The following is a 19,901-nucleotide window of genomic DNA, read 5'->3' on the forward strand; positions in this document are numbered from 1 at the left end:
AATAACAAGCTAGGCTCAGTCTCACAGTTTAAAGCACAGACACGACCACTCCCAGCAGCAGCAGTCCGACGGTGCTCCTCTGACCCCACGATGCCCCGTTGGCCTTGGGCGTGGGCTTCACGGTTGGTGCTGTTTGTGGGTTTCGGGGGGTGGTGTTGGGTGCTGGGGCTTTGGTGGTGTTGGGTGCTGGGGCTTTGGTGGTGTTGGGTGCTGGGGCTTTGGTTGTGTTGGGTGCTGGGGCTTTGGTGGTGACGGGTGTTGTGGGTTTTGCCGTGGCGGGTGTGCCGGATGTGGAGGCCGCGGTAGCAGGGGTAGCAGGGGTGGCTGGGGTGGCCGGGGTGGCTGGGGTGGCCGGGGTGGCTGGGGTGGCCGGGGTAGCTGGGGTGGCTGGGGTGGCCGGGGTGGCTGGGGTGGCCGGGGTAGCTGGGGTAGCTGGGGTGGCTGGGGTGGCTGGGGTGGCTGGGGTGGCTGGGGTGGCTGGGGTAGCTGGGGTGGCCGGGGTGGCCGGGGTGGCAGGTGTGCCGGGTGATGCCGTGGTGACCGGGTCCGGGTGCTCGTCAAACCATTTCTGGCAGTTGTGGGTCATGCTGCACGTCAACGCGTCGGGGTTGTCTGGGTTAAACTTCCCGTGGATCCCGAATGCGCCGGCACACTGGACCTTCGTGCCTTCTTTGCAGTTGCAGTAGTAGCCGTCTTCGCAGAGTTTCACTTCGTTGGAGCCGCGGATGGGCCGGTTGTCTGGGCTTTGGCCGTCCTTGCAGCTGGCGCAGTAGACGTCAGCGTCGTCCTTGAGGGCGAACGGGGCGGTTCTCTGGCCCGCGGACTTGGCCTGCACGGTGGCGGCCAGGGCGCACAGCACGGCCAGCGACGCTGTGGACAGGGAGGGAATGCCGTCAGGTGGGAAGTCGAGATGCCGAGCGAAGCCGCGAGGCCTAGCCACGTGGCTGCACGGCTGCACTGAGGTTGTCATGGCAACCGCCTCTCAGCCCCGAGGATCAGCCGCGCACACTTGATCGAACTTGACTGAGGTAAAAACAATAGACCAGCCTTGATATTTTAAAAAAAAAACTAAAATAAACTTTTAGGTCAAACAGAATGAAAGAACATACTAAAAGAACAATGCTCAAAAATACGATCGTATTTTTACAAAGTATGTAAATTAAAATGACGAAGAATGCTCCATTCGCCGCGCTTGCTTCCCGTGATAAGAAAGTCGGAGGCCCACTCACCAGCTGCTCCAGTGATCCTCATGGTGGCGGGTGGCGGTTTTCGGGTACACGAAAGTACTCGGAGGTCCTCTGCCGTGGGGGGTTCAGGGCACACTGGCCGATCCGGGCGCCGAGCTGGTCTATGAGAGCGCGCCGCACCTCCGCCACGATAGCTTATCGCGCTGACGGCCTGACGCCGTTGATGGTCACTTGGACGCGCGGACGGCGCCACTGTTGCGAGGCGATAAACGCGCATTTTCCTCAAGGATTAGCCCGGCCAATTCGCGACGGGGGCTAATTGGCTGTAGCCAGAGAGCAAAGCCGTGATTGGCGAGAGGTAAAAGTGTGCATGTGGGATGATGATGACAAAGAGCTGGCAACGCCAAAGGGGCATACGATCATGTCTGGTCTAGCCCTTAGTGGTAATGGTATAATGGGTAGGTAGCAGCGCCGTTGGCGGGTCACTCCTCGACTCTGGGATTCGTTGGCCACCGAGTCATCATCGACTCACCACCCTTTCCAAACATCCTGCCCGGGATGACGCCAGAAATATCGACCACGCATTTTTGTCGTTGATTTTCATTTTCCTCGAAAGAGTTTTCACCACCGAGAACTTAATCCCCGCCATTGACGTCACTCTATGCAAAGCGTCGTCACGTTGCGTCACTGCGCGTCACCCCGCGTCACTGAATCACCCCATCCATTTTTCCCGCTCACCTTTGTACTGACGCACAGTCCGACAGGTGCCACCACTTGCTCTTGCTTGGCAGGTTGGAGTCCCTGACTCCGTGGCCAATCAACCCCACTTATCTTTTTATCGGCAATACGCCTTTGTGTGAGTTTGTGGGTGTGTGAGTTTGTTTCGAGTGTCGTCAATCGGTTTCAAAATCACAGGGCAAACTTCCATCTCAGTATTTTATTGGTACGCAGTCACGGCCCTCTCACGTGGCCCAGGACGCGGCCTGCCGGTGAAGGCGGGCTAGTCGGAGACAGCGCCGCAGCCGTGGAACAGCCTGCACTTCTGGGCGTCCTCGTCGAACCTCCACCCCAGAGTTAGCACGTTGAGGCAGCGCTGCCGCTTGCCGCGGCTGCAGTCGCAGTAGTACCCGTGCGTGCACGAGCTGGCCTGGCCCTCGCCGCGCACCAGTTGGTACGGGCTGCCGTCCGCGGCGCAGCCGCACTCCGACGCCGGCGCCGCGGTGCTGCCCGAGGTGGTCGAGGCCGGCTCCGTGGTCGCGTCGCTGGAGGTGGCCGGTGCGGCGCTGGAGGTCGTCTCGTGGGCGAAGAAGTCGGTGCAGTCGAAGGCCGTCTGACACTGCTGCGCCTGCTCGTTGAGGCGCCAGGCCACGCCGAACAGCTGCATGCACTTGAGCACCTTCTGCGCGCTGCAGTGGCAGTAGGCGCCGCTCTCGCACAGGCCGACCTGGCCGTCGCCGCGCAGCAGCTGGAAGGCCGGCTCGCTGGAGCCGCAGCTGCAGCCTCGCGGCGGCGCGCTGGTGGTGGGCTCCGGGGACGCCGTCGGGCCGTCCGGCGCCGGGGTGCTGTGCTCGTTGTCGAAGAACTTCTGGCAGTCGAAGTTGGCGTCACACACCTGGTGCACCTCGTCGTACTTCCACTTGATGAAGGGCGGAGCGAAGCACTGCAGCTTCTTGCCCTTGCGGCAGTCGCAGTAGAAGCCCACCTCGCAGTCGCGCACCTCACGGTCGCTGCGGATGAGCTGGTAGTGTGGGCCGTCGGGGTTGCAGGCGCACTGTGGGGGCCGCGCTGTGGTGGGCTGTGGGGTGGGCTGCGGGCTGGGCTGCGGGCTGGGCTCGGGGGTGGGCCCGGAAGGGGCGACCTCGGTGGTCGGCACGGGGGTGGTTGTCAGGTTGTCGAAGAACTTCTGGCAGTCGAAGTTGGCGTCGCAAACCTGGTGCACCTCGTTGTACTTCCACTTGATGAAGGGTGGAGCAAAGCACTGGAGCTTCTTGCCCTTGCGGCAGTCGCAGTAGAAGCCAACCTCGCAGTTGTGGACCTGGTTGTCCCCGCGGAGCAGCTGGTAGTGCGGGCCGTCGGGGTTGCAGGTGCACTGTGGAGGCCGCCCTGTGGTGGGCTGTGGGGTGGGCTGTGGCGTGGGCTGTGGCGTGGGCTCGGGGGTGGGTTCGGGAGGGGTGGGTTGAGTAGGCTGTGGGGTGGGCTCTGAGGTAGGTTCAGGGGTGGGCTGAGCGGTGGGTTTAGGGGTGGGTTCAGGGGTTGTTTCAGGAGTTGGCACTGTCGTCGGATCAGAGGGTGTGTTCGGGGTGGGTTCAGGGGAGTTCGGCGTGGGCTCTGACGAAGGGACAGCAGTCGTTTCAGTGTTGCCAGTGGTTAGATCAGAGGTGGGTGCAGGGGTAGGTGCAGGGGTGGGTGCTGATGTGAGTTCAGTGGTAGGCTCAGAAGGCGGCACAGTCGTGGGCACGGGGGTAGTCGTCAGGTTGTCGAAGAACTTCTTGCAGTTGAAGTTGGCGTCACACACCTGGTGGACCTCGTCGTACTTCCACTTGATGAAGGGCGGCGCGAAGCACTGCATCTTTTTGCCGTTGTGGCAGTTGCAGTAGAAGCCCACCTCGCAGTTTTTGACCTGGCGGTCGCCGCGGATGAGCTGGTAGTGCGGGCCGTTTGGGTCGCACGACGCGCAGGCCACGTCCGCCCCGACGTCCCCCCTGGCCTCGGTGACTTCAGCGACCAGCAGCAGGAACAGCCCCACCGCCAACACTGTGGCATCACGAACATTTAGGTTGGGTAGAGTAGGGGCCTTTAGCCCAAAAGACAGAAACTGAATTTATAAAGGTCCCTGCCATGACCGTTATGTAGTGCGCACGCAGCGCAGAGTTAGTGTGAAGGCTTTAAAATTAGACTGTAAACCACGGGCTCGGATAGGTTTCTAGAGAGTACTGGCAGTTTGCTGACTCACCGGCGGTCTGGAAGGCAGCGTTCATGGCTGCCAAAGTGAGGTCCTTCCCCGACAAGACGCGAGCAGACACTGGCAGCTGTTGTTTCAAATGTTTCGGAGTGGATCTTATCATTTTATTTAATCAGTGCTCAGGAATTGGTTTAATCGAATTGCATGGGCCATTAACTCCTAGTGGGACTCAAATTTGATTGGGCAGGATATTTTAAAGAGCCCTCTGGAACAAAACGCAGGCACGTTGTTTAAAGAAAAGGGTTCACTAAGCGTGTTGTAAGACCACTTCTTAGTTTTCTCGGTTTTAAAAATGCAGGTTTAAATGGGTAAATTCTGCTACCTTGGTTTGAAACGTGAAACTGAAAAATCTGCTCATGTTTTCAACTTTTCTGACTATCTATGGACGTGCGTTCAAGGACAACGTTTCACAATCAGGCGCCAGAGTGCTTGTCAATAAGTATGCTTGATGTGCTCCCTTATTATTCGGTTTTACGATAGTGCATCAAGGTCACAGTACTGCAAGTGAGGTCGACGGCAGAATCAGTAATGTTTTAGTATGCAACAGCTTAGAAGGTTCAATTTATTCAAAATCTAAGACAGGCAGTTGACAGGGCGAGTACAAAGCACAATCCTTGATGCGTTTTGAGTTTATTGAAATAAACATTCCCTAGTTTTGAACACACTCGGACTGCGAGCGGTAGACGCATCCTTGGCGCAAGAAGCTAAACCACGTTCCGGGAGCGCAGGGCATGTTCCAGGCCCGGCCGTAGTAGCAGCGGATGTACCTGTTGCAGTCGGCAGGGTCGGGCAGCATCAGCTCCGCCACCTTACTGGGGCACTGCGTTGGCACGCAGGCTGACGGCGGGCTGGGTGGAGACGGAGACGTGCTGGATGGAGAAGGTGTGGTTGCTGGGGTTCTGGGAGTGGCGGGTGTGGCAGGGGTGGCGGGCGTAGGCGGAGTACATGGTGGGGCTGGGGTAGTAGGTGTCTGTACGGTGGGAGGTGTCGGTGGGGTAGTAGGTGTCGGTGGGGTGGCAGGTGTGCCGGGTGATGCCGTGGTGACCACCGGGTCCGGGTGCTCGTCAAACCATTTCTGGCAGTTGTGGGTCATGCTGCACGTCAACGCGTCGGGGTTGTCTGGGTTGAACTTCCCGTGGATCCCGAATACGCCGGGACACTGGACCTTTGTGCCTTCGATGCAGTTGCAGTAGTAGCCGTCTTCGCAGAGTTTCACTTCGTTGGAGCCGCGGATGGGCCGGTTGTCTGGGCTTTGGCCGTCCTTGCAGCTGCCGCAGTAGACGTCAGCGTCGTCCTTGAGGGTGGGCAGGACGGTCTTTGACCCAGGTGACTTGGCCTGCACGGCGGCTGCCAAAGCGCACAGCATGGCCACGGACACTGCGTGGAGAGCAAAACATTTTGCAATGAGTCAAGCGTGGATCCAGGGGAAAAACAGGAAGGAGAGAGGGGGGAGGGGGAAGGTGACAGCCCCCCCATTTTCCCAAACGGCCGCTTATGAACTCGCCACTCCAAGGAGGCTGTCTGAAAAGGCACGCGGTTGAGATGGCCGACTCACCCATGCGAGTGATAATCCTCATGGTGGCAATGTAGTACGTCTGCAGCTCCTCAACGAACCTGAGATGACTGCTTGGCTGGCCGCCACGGGGAGCGGTACGATGCAGTCAGGTGCAATCTCCGGTTCAATTCTTATCGAAAATAAGATTAGGACAGGAAAATAAGTGTCTCTTAAGTGGTCCCCGTCCGCTGCTTCATTACATAATGCCTTGACTTCGCGTGCAAAGCGGTCTTCCAGAAGATTCTTGGCTTGACTTTGATGCAATTTTTACTTTGCTCCGTCTTACTGGGGATGTGTGATGGAGGGAACCCGAAAAGAAATAATTCCCAGTTGGATTTAAGTAAATTAACATTTATTCGTTTTGGACACAATCCGACTGCGAAAGGTAGACGCAGGCCTGGCGCGAGAAGCTGAACCATGTTCCAGGGGCGCACGCCATGTTCCAGGATTGGCCCTGATGGCAGCGGATGTATCTCTGGCAGTCAGCAGGGTCCGGCAGCATCAGGGACAGCTTCCAAGGGCACTTCGTTGGAAGGCAGGTTGAAGACGGGACGGGCGTAGACGGGGATGAGGTAGTCGTCGTAGAGGTTGTGCTGGATGGATACAGGGATGAGCTGGCTGGAGAATGGGATGTACTAGATGGAGACAGAGACGAACTGGCTGGAGAAGTACTAGATGGAGAAAGAGACGAAGTGACTGGAGAAGATGTACTAGATGGAGAAAGAGACGAGCTGATTGGGGAAGGAGATGTACTAAGTGGAGAAACGGAGGAACTGGCTGGAGAAGGAGAGGAACTAGATGGAGAAAGAGACGAACTGATCGGAGAAGGGGATTTACTAGATGGAGAAAGGGACGAACTGGCTGGAGAGAAAGTGCTCGATGGATGTGCGGAGGAACTGGCTGTAGCAGGAGAATTACTAGATGGAGAAAGGGACGAACTGACTGGAGAGGATGTGCTTGATGGAGAAAGGGACGAACTGGCTGGGGAAGGAGATGTACTAGGTGGAGAAATGGATGAGCTGGCTGGGGAAGGAGATGAACTTGATGGAGAAACCGACGAACTGGCTGGAGAGGGGGACGAGCTGGCCGGAGATGTAGTTGGGCTGGCTGGAGTTGGCAGCGGGTGGTCTTCAAACCATTTCAGGCAGCTGTGAGTGATACTGCACGCGCTGTCTGGACGGTCAGGATCAAAATTGCCGTGCACCCAAAACACGGTGGCGCACTTCAACTTTCGCCCGGCCTGGCAGTCGCAGTAGTAGCCATCTTCGCAAATTCTCACTTCGTCGGCTCCACGGACTGGCTGATAACGCGGGGCGTCGCCGTCCACGCAGCTGGCGCAGTAGTCGTCCGCCGCGTCCTTCAAGTGGGTCGCCGACTTGGCCTGCACGGTGGCGGCCAGGGCGCACAGCACGGCCAGGGGCACTGAGGGCACCGGGAGAAGAGCAGTCAGATTGTCAAGCAGTCTGTTCTAGCTGGGGATGATGAACAAGGAGGCCACGACTCACCTATGGCTGTGGGGATCCTCATTGTTGCAGGGAAATGCTGAGAGGTCCGCTTCCGTCGGGGAGTCGGAGGAGACTGCTCAGGTTGCGCCATCGATGGCTTTCGTTTTAAGGACGTGTCTCCGGTGTGATTCAGATATATTCTTATCAATTTTAAGATTACAGACAATAATTGAAAACTACAATTTAAAGCGACCAGGGGTCCTCCACTTCAACTTTGACCAAGAAGTGCCCTTGGCTTCGCCCAATGCTCAGGACCGGAAGTCCTTGATAGCACGGTAAATGAAAACAGTATAAAATTTATAACTCGGTTATATAAGAAGTTATATAGATACACTTCATCCCAGTTTTGTCTGTCAAAGAACAAATTTGAAACAACTACCTAGAAAACATCCTGAAATCAAATTAATATGACAAGAGCAAAATTCTAATATAATTAAAATTGCAGCTTTAGATCTTGGTAAAACCAAGGTGTCACATGACCATGGCTGTAAGCTTTGGCAGCCGAGGTCGCAGCGTGGCGTGCACTTGGGCAGTCCTAAAATTTCTTCTCTGACTGCTTCTTCTCTGCTTTGACAGTTACTCGTATTTACAAATGAATCGTGTCAACAACTAATTGACTGCTCTTTGTGCTACGCTGCAAAGGTGGAAGGTCGGGGCCGGTCAGGCCATAGGGGTAGAGAGTTATCAAAAGAGACTTTTCAATGCAATGTTGCTCATTTATTTCCACATTATCTTAAGGCACCGGGAAATTTAGCAATTTTTTTCGCGCTGGCAGAGACTAGTTGGAAAGTGCTCTGCAGCTGTGGAACAGCCTGCACTTCTGTTCGTCCTCGTCGAATCTCCAGCCCAGGGTCAGCACATTGGCGCAACGCAGACGCTTGTTCTCACTGCAGTCGCAGTAGTACCCGTGCGAGCACGAGCTGGCCTGGTCCTCGCCGCGGATCAGCTGGTACAAGTGGCCCCACCACCAGTCGCAGGTGCATTCGGGCAGCGGGCCGGGAGCGGGAGTACTGGGTGTAGGCTCGGGGGTGGGGGGCTCAGTGGTTGAAGGCTCGGTTGTTGAAGGCTCTGTGGTTGGAGGCTCGGTGGTTGAAGGCTCGGTGGTTGGAGGCTCGGTGGTCGTTGAGGCCTCTGTCGTCGTGGTTGAAGGCTCAGTGGTTGAGGGCTCGGTCGTTGGAGGTTCGGTGGTGGTTGGGGCCTCGGTCGTTGTGGTTGAAGGCTCAGTGGTTGACGGCTCGGTAGTAGAGGGCTCAGTTGTTGGAGACTCGGTGGTTGTAGCCTCAGTTGTCGTGGTTGACGGCTCAGCCGTCGTCGTGGGTCTCAGGTAAGCTTCGCAGTCGAACTCGAACTCGCACCCTTGGGTTTCCTCGTCAAACCGCCAGCCGTATCCCAGCACGTCCAAGCAGCGGTCCACCTCGCCGTACTCGCAGTCGCAGTAGTACCCGTCATCACACTTCTCCACCTCGTCAGCACCGCGAATCAGCTGGTAGTCGGGGCCGTTGGGGTCGCAGCTGCAAGCAGTGCGTGGAGTTGAACTGGGGAGCTCTGTGGTCGTCGGCTCGACCGTGGTGGTAGCGGCCTCAGTTGCTGTCGTGGCCGGCTCGGTTGTGGGCTTGGGAGTGGTGGTTGTTGGCTCAGTGGTCGGAGGCTCAGTGGTTGTTGGTTCAGTGGTTGTCGGCTCGGTGGTAGTAGGCTCAGTGGTTGGTGCCTCGGTAGTTGTTGGTTCGGTGGTGGTAGTGGGTTCAGTTGTTGAAGGTTCAGTGGTTGGTGGCTCGGTCGTTGTTGGTTCGGTGGTTGTAGGCTCAGCGGTAGTAGGCTCGGTGGTGGTTGTAGGGGGCTCGGTGGTGGTGGTTGCCCTCTTGAAGAAGGCCGCACAGTCGAAATTGAGCGCGCACCACTGGTTGTCTTCGTCGTACTTCCACTTGATAAAGGGCGGCGCGAAGCACTGCAGTCTTTTTTCCTTGGCACAGTCGCAGTAGAATCCCACCTCGCAATTGTGGACCTGGTTGTCCCCGCGCAGGAGCTGGTAGGCGGGGCCCTGGGGGTCGCAGGAACACTTGGTGTCCGCCCTGACGGATATCCCTGGCCTCTGTCTGCAGTGCCTGGAGCAGACACAGGGTGGCCACCGCCATCGCTGGACAAGCAAGGCGTCACGTTACAACAAGGCAGTAACAGCGACCGATCAACACACAGGGGTGAAATAGTGCATGAGCGACGCCAAAACACGAAGCTGGTACTCACCGATTGTCACAGCCTGGAGGACTTTCATGGCTGGTTCCGAGGTCCTTTCCCGACGAAGAGTCAGTAGACACTGCTAAGCTATGCAAAATCAGGCTCCGAGGTCTTATCGAAAGTATGTGGGAGGAATGTGACTCTCAGCCCGGTTAATCTTTTAATCAGCAAACGACGCGAATCAGGTGCTCTACTGATAAATAATGCAATCTCGAACAGTTTGATTCATTTGTTAAAATGTCAGAGGCGACTTTAGGCAACTTAAGATAAGAATAAAGCGAATTGCGATTATTGTTTCTGGTGGCAGTCAGACTGCCAGGGGAAGACGCAGCCCTGGCTAGCGAAGCTGAACCAGGTCCCCGGCGCGCAGGGCATGTTCCAGGACCGGCCGTGTGAGCAGCGGATGTATCTGCTGCAGTCGGCGGGGTCGGGCATCATCAGGTCCTCCACGGCGTCAGTGCACCAGCTAGGAGACGCTGTGGGCTTCGAGGGGGTCGTCGAAGATTCTGGACGCGACGTGGACGTCGAGTGTAGGCCACTTGTTGACGCGGGCGCTTCCGAAGATAAGTCAGCTGTGGTCGAATCAGGCGGCACGGGCGTCGTGCTGGTTAAAGTTGAGCTTTCAGTAAAGGGTTCAGTGGGGTAGGTCGTTTCCACGGCTGTGGGTGTACTCGTGAGACTAGTAGGGTGTGCTTCGGTGGCCTCGGTTGTTGCCTCAGTGGACAGTGTTTCAGTGGTTGGTGCAGTTGCATGCGTCGTTGTCAGTTCCGTAGAAGGCTCCGTAGAAGACTCGGACGTTGACTTTGACGTAGAGACGGCCGTAGATTCAGTCGTGGGGGCAGTGTCGGAGACTGTCACTGTCGCGGGCTCAGTGGTACCCTCTGTAGTTGGCTCTATCGTGGCCTCAGTCGAGGACAAAGTGAAAACTGTTGTTTGCCCAGTTGTGGGCTCAGTTTGCTCGGTCGTAGGTGCTGTCGGTAGCTCCGTTGTGAACTCTGTAGTTGGTTCTGTCGTGGACACCGTTATTGGCTCAGTCGTTGGCTCAGTCGGTGGCTCTGTCGAGGGCACTGTAGTTGGCTCTGTCGTCGGCACTGCAGTTGGATCGGTCGTTGGCTCTATCGTGGATACTGTCGGGTCCGTCGTTGGCTCTGTTGTGGAAACTGAAGTAGGCTCTGTCGTGGCCACTGTCGTGGTCACTGTCGTCGGCACTGTAGTAGGATCAGTCGTTGGCACTGTTGTTGGCTCAGTCGTCGGCTCCGTTGTTGCCTTCGTCATTGGCTCAGTCGTTGTCTCAGTCGTAGGCACTGCCGTTGGCTCAGTAGTTGGCTCAGTCGGAGGCACAGTCGTGGGCACTGTAGTCGGATCATTCGTTGCCTCTGTCGTAGACACTGTCGTGGGTTCTATCGTTGCCTCAGTCGTTGACCCTATCGTTGGCTCTGTCCGTGTCGGTTCTGTCGTGGGCACTGTCGTTGCCTCAGTTGTCGGATCAGTCGTTGGCACAGTCGGGGGCACTGTCGTGGACTCTGTCGTTGGCTCTGTTGTGGGCACTGTCGTTGGCTCATTTGTCGGCTCAGTCGTTCTTTGAGTCGTGGGCACTGTCGTGGGCTCTGTTGTTTGCACTGTCGTTGGGTCAGTTGTCGGCTCAGTGGTTCGCTCAGTCGTAGGCACTGTCATGGGCTCTGTCGTGGGCGCTGTCGTGGGCTCTGATGTGGGCGCTGTCGTTGGCTCTGTCGTGGGCTCTGTCGTGGGCACTGTCGTGGGCACTCTCGTGGGCTCAGTTGTGGGCTCTGTCGTGGGCTCTGTCGTGGGCTCTGTTGTGTACACTGTCGTTGGGTCAGTTGTCGGCTCTGTCGTGGGCACTGTCGTGGGCACTCTCGTGGGCACTGTCGTGGGCACTGTTGTGGGCACAGTCGGCTCAGTTGGCGGCTCAGTCGTTGGCTCTGTCGTTGGCTCTGTCGTTGGCTCTGTCGTTGGCTCTGTCATTGGCTCTGTCGTTGGCTCTGTCGTTGGCTCTGTCGTGGGCTCTGTCGTGGGCTCTGTCGTTGGCTCTGTCGTGGGCACTGTCGTGGGCTCTGATGTGGGCTCTGTCGTTGGCTCTGTCGTGGGCAATGTTGTTGGATCTGTCGCGGGCTCTGTTGTTGGCTCTGTCGTAGGCTCTGTGGTGGGCTCTGTGGTGGGCTCAGTCGTTGGCTCTGTCGTGGGCACTGTCGTGGGCTCAGTTGTGGGCTCTGTCGTGGGCTCTGTCGTGGGCTTTGTTGTGTACACTGTCGTTGGGTCAGTTGTCGGCTCAGTCGTGGGCACTGTCGTGGGCGCTGTCGTGGGCACTGTCGTGGGCTCTGTCGTGGGCGCTGTCGTTGGCTCTGTCGCCCCATGGGAACAACCACGTACCATCCACGTAGAATCCACGTGAGATAGGTGGATTAGGTGGATAGCATTTTTCTACCTTAAATCCACGTGACTTTCACGTTGATTTAACATCGATTTGGGCGTCTATGGTGGTCCATAGTAAACCAACGTTGACTCCACGTGGATAGTCCAACGGATTTTAGGGACGTTGTGTCTACGTCGATAATACGGTGACCTTGTGACGAGTATCCAGAGCGGTCCTATCGATATCAATGGTATGTGGATTGAGCGCCTTAACTTTTCTACACGATTTCAATGTTGATCACACGTATCCAAATTCATTGAAGCATGGTCGTCTGTCGATGCCGGATTCATCGCAGAGGATTCAGACTTCCACGTGGATTCAACGAAGATTATGTGAGGACTGTGGAACTTGATTAGTTTTGAAAGCTGCCGACAGAGGGCCTGCTGATATTTTTGTCTTTCCTTACCCTCTCGACCTGCAAGTAGGATGCCAATTCACCATGTCCTAGAGCCATACTACCATGCTCGTCGGACAACCTAAGTGGACTTGACGTGGTCTTCATAGGAATTGTCTCGATCGTATGATTTTTAGACGTCCTCACGTTAATCAACCGCGAGAGGACTTTCTAACATGAATGCAGAGTACGTTGAGAGATAGATTTCACATCGATTATCGACTCATTCGAATTATGCTTCACCAAGCTCAGAATGACCGGTACGCGCCTCGATGTAAAATCGATGGTAGGTGGATAAGGCGAGTTGCTGAATCCACGTTGCATCCACGTAGTTTGACTTGGACGTTTCTACTCGATTGTCAAGTCGACCATCCACGTCGATTCCACGTGAAAAGTAACGTTGCGTCCACGTCTCATCCACGTGGATGTTCCTATGGGGCGTGGGCTCTGTCGTGGGCACGGTCGTGGGCATTGTCGTGGGCACTGTCGTGGGCACTGTTGTGGGCAAAGTCGGCTCAGTTGTCGGCTCAGTTGTTGGCTCTGACGTGGGCACTGTCGTGGGCTCTGGTGTGGGCTCTGTCGTTGGCTCTGTCGTGGGCAATGTTGTTGGCCCTGTCGTAGGCTCTGTGGTGGGCTCTGTCGTGGGGGGTGGCGCCGTTGTCGGAGGGTGCTTGTTCATCCAGTCTCTGCAGTCGAAGCCGAGCTCGCAGTCCTGGGTGTCCGGGTTCAAGTACCGCTTCACGAACCAGATGAAGGGGCACTTGATGCGCTGCGCCCTGCCGTTGTCACACTGGCAGTAATGGCCGCTCTCGCACTCCTCCAGGTTTCCGGGGATGAGTTGCCTCCTCGGGCCCCTGGAGCAGTCCACGGCGTCGCAGACGTCCGCGCGGAGCCCCCGCGCCTCCTGCACTGGAAGACCCGTGGCGCCCCATGCCGCCACCAGCGCCGCCCCTGTCACGTGACATTCTCGTCAACTTGGTGCAAGTGGGTGTTTGGCGGTGGTCGTTTGACACTCACCGACGACGAGCGCGAGGACCTGCATTGCGTTGTGCGTGTGGCTCTGCGCCCAGCTACGGGCCTTTCTTTATATCGACTGACGGGTCCGACCTGCCACTCGCCTCACAACAACACTAATCCCCAAATCTTGCTATCAGCGGACCAGTCAAGGGCACCAGGTGTGCGTGAAATGAGATACTCCCGTTTTGTCCAAATTCAGTATATAATTTGCATACAAATATTTACAATCAGAAGGTACAATTCACAACATACATCACAGTTTGTTCGTGTCCCCGCTAGACACACTCCAGTCTGAAGTCTCTCTTCGTCGTTGTGCTCTCGGTTGTGCTACAATAAATGTTTCTTTCGGAAGGGACAGTCGGTGGAAGAAGGGGTGGGACAGGAGGCCCTGCTCCACCACCGTTGGGGCAGCCCGGGCCGCGAGGGATCCACAGTCACGAAATCCGCGTGTCGACAGACCGATTCCGAACAAGCGCTTCCGTCTCTGTCGCACTCACGGGGCGTCCTGTACGAGTGCGAGAGAGATAGCGACGAAAAGCGGCTGTTCCGAATCAGCCCGCAGGCGCGCATTTCCCAGAGGCCAGCGTCAGCCACTCGCGGTCCAGGCTTGCGCGGCACGGCACGGCATGGCACGGCGAATCCACGGCGGGGCGCGGCAGTCGACGCCCTGGTCTCAGAGTCCTGGCTCGGATTTATGTACAGCCAACCACAAAAGTAGAGTCTTCCTCACAGGGCGAGGGCGACCGCGGCCGCGAAGAGGGCGGGCCAGGCGGCGGCCAGGGGGGCGGCGGCCGAGTCGGTGGGCTGCGGCGCTGGCGGCGGCGGCGGGCTGGACGAGCTGGGGGTGGGCGTCGTGGAGGGTGGCTGCGGCGTGGTGTCGGGAGAAGCCTGCGGGCGAGGAGGCCAGTGTCATTATGGGTACTCAAACGAGTGCACCGTGTGCACTCTGGAAACCATAAATTTCATGCGTTGCAAAGAAAATTGCACGTTATAAAAAGTCCAGAGCGTACACAAGCTTGCAAAGAAAACGCTTCGCTATTTACGGGAGAATGCGCGTAGCTCACCGTGGTGGTGCTGCTGGCCTCGGTGCTCGTCGTCGGCGTGGTCTCGGTGCTGGCGGTCGACGGCGTGGTCTCCGGCTCGGCCGTGGTGGTGGGGGTCGGCGCGGCGGTGCTGGTCGTCACCTTCTTCCACCAGTCGCAGTCCACCGCGTCGCGCACGCAGTCCAGCTTGACGGGGTCGAAGTACTTCTGCGTGAAGAAGAACTTGCCGCACTTCTTCTCGGCGGCCTCGCCGTCGGCGCACTGCACGTAGCTGGCGCACTTGCCGTCGCAGGGGATGGCGACGCGGTACGTCTCGCCGGGGCGGCAGTCCGCGTGGAAGCCGCAGTCCGCCGCCGCGGCCGCAAGCAGCGCCAGCAGCGCCACCGCCGCGCCTGCCGAACAACAACGACAAAAATTAGCGCACAATCAAAGTTTTGGGTCGCTGCTTGGTCAAGCCCGGATCCACAGAGACGGGGACCGGGCCACTTGCCCCTGCCATGCCACCTAGATACCGCCTCAAAGATAGGCCAAAAGTCATACTTTGCCCCTGTAAGTAGGCCAAACGTCATGTTTTCCCCCTGTAAGTAGACAAAAAGTGCTACTTCGCCCCGCCCTTAGGTCGCCTCTGGATCTGCCTCAGCGCTCGGCGACAATTATAAGAATGTCATCAACCAGCTGATGATACACCAGCGGTTCCCAACCATGGGGTCACGACCCCAAATGGGGTCGCGAAAAAAACTCGAGGGGTCGCGGCGAGGTGGCTGGGGTCGCCTGGGGTCGCCTGAGGTCGCCTGGGGTCACCAGGGGTCGCGGTGGCGGGAACAACTTTGCGGCAATACTGCTCCCAAACTAAGGCAGATAATCACACTTCGTAACAAAAGCATGCTAAAGGAAGGTCCAAAGACCAATTGCCCGTTGTGGGAGGATGAAATTACCGCCTTGGATCAGACGCAGTGGCTGCTTAAATGCCGCAAAAGTTGATCAAAACGGTCACAAATGTCTTTGAAAAATCGTGTTTTGGGTCGACTTTAAGCATCCACTGCGTCTGATCCGAAGTGGTATTTCGTCCTCCCTCAACGGGCAATTGGTCTTTGGACCTTCCTTTTGCATGCCTTTGTTACGGAGTGCGATTATCTGCCTTAGTTTGGGAGCAGTATTACCGCAAAGTTGATCAACCCACGAGTTTTCAGATATTTGTGACCGTTTTGATCAACTTTGCGGCAAAACTGCTCCCAAACTAAGGCAGATAATCGCACTCCGTAACAAAGGCATGCAAAAGGAAGGTCCAAAGACCAATTGCCCGTTGAGGGAGGACGAAATACCGCCTCGGATCAGACGCAGTGGATGCTTAAAGTTGGCCCAAAACACGATTTTTTAAAGACATTTGTGACCGTTTTGATCAACTTTGCGGCAGTACTGCTCCCAAACTAAGGCAGATAATCGCACTCCGCAACAAAGGCATGCAAAAGGAAGGTCCAAAGACCAATTGCCCGTTGAGGGAGGACGAAATACCGCCTCGTATCAGACGCAGTGGATGCCGAAAGTCGGCCCAAAGCACGATTTTTCAAAGACATTTGTGACGGTTTTGATCAACTTTGAGACAATACTGCTCCCGAACTAAGGCAGATTATCGCACTTTGTATCAAAGGCATGCTAAAGGAGGGGTCGCGTGGGGTCGCGAAATTTTTCCTGGGGGTCGCGGAAATTTTTGGCTACAAATTTGGGGTCGCGAACCGAAAAAGGTTGGGAACCGCTGTGATACACACTAAATAGTCCTAGTGTTTTTGCGTGTCTTTTCGGAGACGCCCAGCGGGTTTTCCTCATGAGTCAGGACGCGTGTCCTCGCGGTCGGCCGCGGGAAGGCGAAGGGCTGGTCTGGATTGGCCGATAGGGCTGCGTGCGCTGCGTGTTGTGGCGGCGGCCCGAGCCAGGCCCGAGCCAGGCCCGAGCCAGGCCCAGGCCCGATAGCACGCCGGTATCGCCAGGCCGCTTCTCGCGTGTGAGGCAGTGATACGGTGATTGCAGTGAAAGGTGGCCCGGACGGAGAGGGAAAGCCCATAAGGGTGGCCCGGACCGAGCCGGGGCTGGCCGGGGCACAGTGGGCCAGAAGACCGGTGGGGGCGGCCAAAACCCTAGACGTGTTTTGGGCTCCAGAGTCGCTAAATGGGACTCGAACCGAACGTGACCCCACCAATGGATTCCTCGTTCGGAGAGCAATCCATTGGTGGGGTTTTGGTAGGGCTGGAGTTTTGGCCCCACCGGTCTTCTGGCCCACTGTGCGTAGCCGACCTCGTGGGGACTTATCGGAGAGGGGACGCTGTGATAAGACGCTGGACCAGCTTGGCAGCCGGGCCGGGTCAAACCTTACAAACTGGTGTGTGTGTGTGTGTGTGTGTGTGTGTGTGTGTGTGTGTTGGACGCAATCGAAGTGATGCGGGTGTCACAAGGGGTGTCACTGCTCCCTCCGTCGATTCCCCCCGCCCCCTCGAACCCGGCTGGACCCGCAATCTGACACGATAACACGCAGCGGACGCAGCCTCCAGCTTTGTATACAGCACCCACACTGTGAACGAGGCCGCGCTGGGACGACGCTGCCCCGATCTCCCTGTCTGAGGTTCGACAATGACCGCCACTGAGACGCTGCCGAAGCTCGAACCAACGAGGGAACCCTGAGGGAACGAAGCGCTGAGGCGAGCTGCCCCGCTGGGATGACGTGCCGGTGCGTCGTCAGCTGGGTTACTGGCCGGCCTAGGGCGGGGCGGGCTGAGGTGGGGTGGGGCGGGGCGGGGTAAGGCGGGGCGTGGTGTGGTGGGGCACTAATGCCTGAGCACGCTGTTGTGACTCGACGCCCAATTAGATTTCCGTCGGCCTGAGCTGCCGGCTTGGAAACTAAGCCGTTCGAAGGCCGTGTTAGCAGCGCTCACACGCGCGCGCACGCACTCGCTACTTGCACTCTCTCACTCACACAGACCGTCCTCCTCCGTGTGGTTAGTTGCCTCCTTCACCTTGAGCTGCATCTCGTGTAGCAGGTGACCCCCTCCCCACCGCTCGGTCGGAATCCCCCCGTTTGTCGATCCCGAACGTCATTTACGATGGGGCCCACTTTTAAAGTTTAAAAGCTTCAAGTTTTGAAGTTTGTGAAGCTTTTTTCACAGTTTCCGAGCCCGCCTTCCAAATCCTCACCTGGGGATTTCGAAAGCGAGATGCATAGCTTACAGTGCTCGCTCTTCGGCACTGTGCACAGTGGGCCAGAAGACCGGTGGAGGTGGCCAAAATTCCACACAAGTTTTCAGCTCCAGAGTCGCTAAGTGGGGCTCGATCCGAACGTGTGACCCCACCAATGGATTGCAGAGCGAACGAGGAATGCATTGGTGGGGTCACACGTTCGGTTCGCGTCTCTGGAGATCAAAACGCGTCTAGAGTTTTTGCCGCCCCCACCGGTCTTCTGGCCCACTGTGCTGTGGGCAGCTTCTTTCCTCGTCCCTGCTTAGGGCGGCGGCACAAACCAGAAGCAGGCGACAGAGAAAAAAAGAAAGGAAGACGAAGCGAAAAGGGAAAAAATAAGCGACTCCAGCGTAAACACGTGATTTCCCCCGCCTCTACAGTGCACTCCAGCCCGCGCTGCGGCAGTGTCGCGCTGTCTCTCTCGCACCCACGGGGCGTCCCGCCTGCGTGCCGCAGCCCCGTGCGGGTGCGAGAGAGACAGAACGGCACGCCGGTCAAGGAAGTCGCGGCGCTGCACTGCGTTGCACGTGATGATCGCGAGACTGCAGTGCGGTGGCATGGCGGCATGGCGGCAACCAGGCAGACCTTGCAGTGTATGGGAACGAGGCTAGACAGGCCAGACACAGCTCATTTTCCGCTGAATGATTTCTTTCCTTGTCGGCTTGCAGCGCGTCAGCCGGCGTCAGCGCAATTCACCTCACAGTGGATTTGCCAGAAGACAGGTGGAGGCGGTCAAAATTCTCAACGCGTTTTGAGCTCCAGAGTCGCTAAACGGCACTCGAATCGAGCTTGTGACCTCACCAATGGTTTGGTTTCCTCGTTCGGAGCGCAGTCCATTGGTAGGGTTACACGTTCGGTTCGAGTCCCATTCAGCGACTCTGGAGTGCTCTGGAGCTCAAAATGCGTCCGGGATTTTGGCCGCCTCCCCCAGTCTTCTGGCGCGACTGGCCCTCCGCGACGACGAGTGAGGACGAATCGGGGAGGGGTGGTGGAAAGGGGGCGAGGGTGAACCCCGGATTCCTAGCAGCAGAAGCGAAAACTCTCCTGGACTCCAGCACCACTCACCTGTGAAGTGCAGGAAGCTGTTGCTCATGTTGCTGTAGCGTGAAGCTGTGTAATCCAAATAGCGGCGAAGCTTTCGAGGTCCAGGCTAGTCCAGGCTGTCCAGGCTCGTCCGCGCGCTCCGCCCCGTGCTGCCTGTTGCTGCCTCTACTGCTGCCCTCGCCTTGACGGGGGATGCCAGACTGCCTGACAGAACGGAACGGACTGACTCGGCTCTCGGCCAGCGGCGGCGTGGCGGCGAGGCGAGGCTGCAGCCCCGCACCCCGCCGGCCACCGCGGCATGCCGCAGCCCGACCGCCCGCCCCTCTCAGTCTCTCTCAGTCTCTCTCGCACCCGCTCGCCGGGCAGGCCGAGTGCGTAGTGTGGAAGGGGGCGGGGCGGGCTGGAGAGGAAGGGGGGCGTCATGTTTTATTGTTCGCGTCATCAGATGCAGGTAGGGGCCGGGCCGTGGCGAGCTGCTCCTGCCTAGGCGCGGCCGGCGCAGCAGGCGCAGCCTCCAGGACCGTGCCGACGACGCTGCAGGCACGCTGCAGGCACGCTGCAGGATGACCCAGACATTGAACTTCCCCGGCCCCGCCTGCCCGGTACAGTGAAGAAATGTCCACAGGTAAATGTCCGGTCCGTTTTTGTCCATCGATTTTTCGTCCATGCACACAATGTCCAAGGTAGAATGTCCCATAATTTAATGACCACCCCTAATAAAGGCCTGAGGTTTTTTCGGCACCGAACGAATGTGGTCGACATGCATCATGCTAACATGTGGAGGATCGTTTGCGAGTGGAGGTCTGAGGATCATGATCTCCACCAAGTACTTGGTGGGGTTGGGGCTGGACACATCCATGTCATCCATGGGCATGAATGAGAAGAATGAGATGTGCCGACGCACGATTCATATTCTGGCCAATAGCTACGAGGATTACAACGAAAGGTGGAAGGAATTTCAGGTACTTACACTACAAACCTAATTGTCTACCAAGTACACACTTACAAATACATGCTTGGCAAGTACACACTTGCAAACGCCTATGCTTAGCATGGAGCTAAACGGTGCCAAATGCGGGGGAAAGTTTTGGGCCAAAGGTATGCAGGCTGTCCAGGTGTACGCCGTCCGCCCGGTAACCGGTGCCTGGTTTTCCCAGGAGCCAGATGGCGAAAAACAAGGCGATTTCCCAGGGGGTTGGCGGGAGGCGACCAGGCCCCCGCCGGAGGGTATGCCGAGCCCGATTCCCCGTACAACTAAAGGTCAGCCTTGTTAGCTGCCGGGCATGCCATTTGGGAAGGGGCGGGC

The 19,901-nt window shown here is 57.4% G+C and overlaps 5 protein-coding genes across 7 annotated transcripts; all 5 read right to left on the reverse strand.

The window, feature by feature from the left end:
* Positions 1-802: 802 nt before the first annotated feature.
* LOC117653718 (mucin-2-like) lies at positions 803-4,257 on the reverse strand. Its single transcript, XM_034399574.1, has 3 exons — positions 4,141-4,257; positions 1,230-3,941; positions 803-870 (listed from the first exon to the last, which is right to left on the reverse strand). Exons 1-2 carry the CDS (start codon positions 4,250-4,252, stop codon positions 2,188-2,190), a joined length of 1,866 nt encoding a protein of 621 aa, XP_034255465.1. The 5' UTR covers positions 4,253-4,257; the 3' UTR covers positions 803-870; positions 1,230-2,187.
* A 505-nt stretch (positions 4,258-4,762) lies between these two features.
* LOC117654516 (mucin-2-like) lies at positions 4,763-9,478 on the reverse strand. Its single transcript, XM_034401192.1, has 5 exons — positions 9,401-9,478; positions 7,989-9,343; positions 7,210-7,385; positions 6,074-7,126; positions 4,763-5,526 (listed from the first exon to the last, which is right to left on the reverse strand). The coding sequence occupies exons 1-5, from the start codon at positions 9,476-9,478 to the stop codon at positions 4,799-4,801; spliced, it is 3,390 nt and encodes a 1,129-aa protein (XP_034257083.1). The 3' UTR covers positions 4,763-4,798.
* LOC117653727 (A-agglutinin anchorage subunit-like) lies at positions 6,035-7,965 on the reverse strand. Its single transcript, XM_034399584.1, has 2 exons — positions 7,210-7,965; positions 6,035-7,126 (listed from the first exon to the last, which is right to left on the reverse strand). The coding sequence occupies exons 1-2, from the start codon at positions 7,298-7,300 to the stop codon at positions 6,057-6,059; spliced, it is 1,161 nt and encodes a 386-aa protein (XP_034255475.1). The 5' UTR covers positions 7,301-7,965; the 3' UTR covers positions 6,035-6,056.
* LOC117653698 (mucin-5AC-like) lies at positions 9,199-13,345 on the reverse strand. Of its 3 annotated transcripts, XM_034399553.1 has the most exons (5): positions 13,284-13,345; positions 12,708-13,217; positions 11,701-11,807; positions 9,451-11,580; positions 9,199-9,343 (listed from the first exon to the last, which is right to left on the reverse strand). In XM_034399553.1, the coding sequence occupies exons 1-4, from the start codon at positions 13,306-13,308 to the stop codon at positions 9,730-9,732; spliced, it is 2,493 nt and encodes an 830-aa protein (XP_034255444.1). In that variant the 5' UTR covers positions 13,309-13,345; the 3' UTR covers positions 9,199-9,343; positions 9,451-9,729. The 3 variants fall into 3 exon arrangements, with proteins under 3 accessions (XP_034255444.1, XP_034255452.1, XP_034255436.1); XM_034399561.1 differs by lacking the exon at positions 11,701-11,807 and having other exon boundaries at positions 9,451-11,340; positions 12,742-13,217; XM_034399545.1 differs by having other exon boundaries at positions 9,451-11,807.
* A 121-nt stretch (positions 13,346-13,466) lies between these two features.
* Positions 13,467-18,826, reverse strand: LOC117648726 (mucin-2-like). The gene is made up of 3 exons (XM_034391361.1): positions 18,617-18,826; positions 14,348-14,718; positions 13,467-14,171 (listed from the first exon to the last, which is right to left on the reverse strand). The coding sequence occupies exons 1-3, from the start codon at positions 18,642-18,644 to the stop codon at positions 14,010-14,012; spliced, it is 561 nt and encodes a 186-aa protein (XP_034247252.1). The 5' UTR covers positions 18,645-18,826; the 3' UTR covers positions 13,467-14,009.
* Positions 18,827-19,901: the final 1,075 nt, after the last annotated feature.

Source organism: Thrips palmi, unplaced genomic scaffold (genome assembly GCF_012932325.1).
Source record: "Thrips palmi isolate BJ-2018 unplaced genomic scaffold, TpBJ-2018v1 HiC_scaffold_10, whole genome shotgun sequence".
NCBI classification, from domain to species: domain Eukaryota; kingdom Metazoa; phylum Arthropoda; class Insecta; order Thysanoptera; family Thripidae; genus Thrips; species Thrips palmi.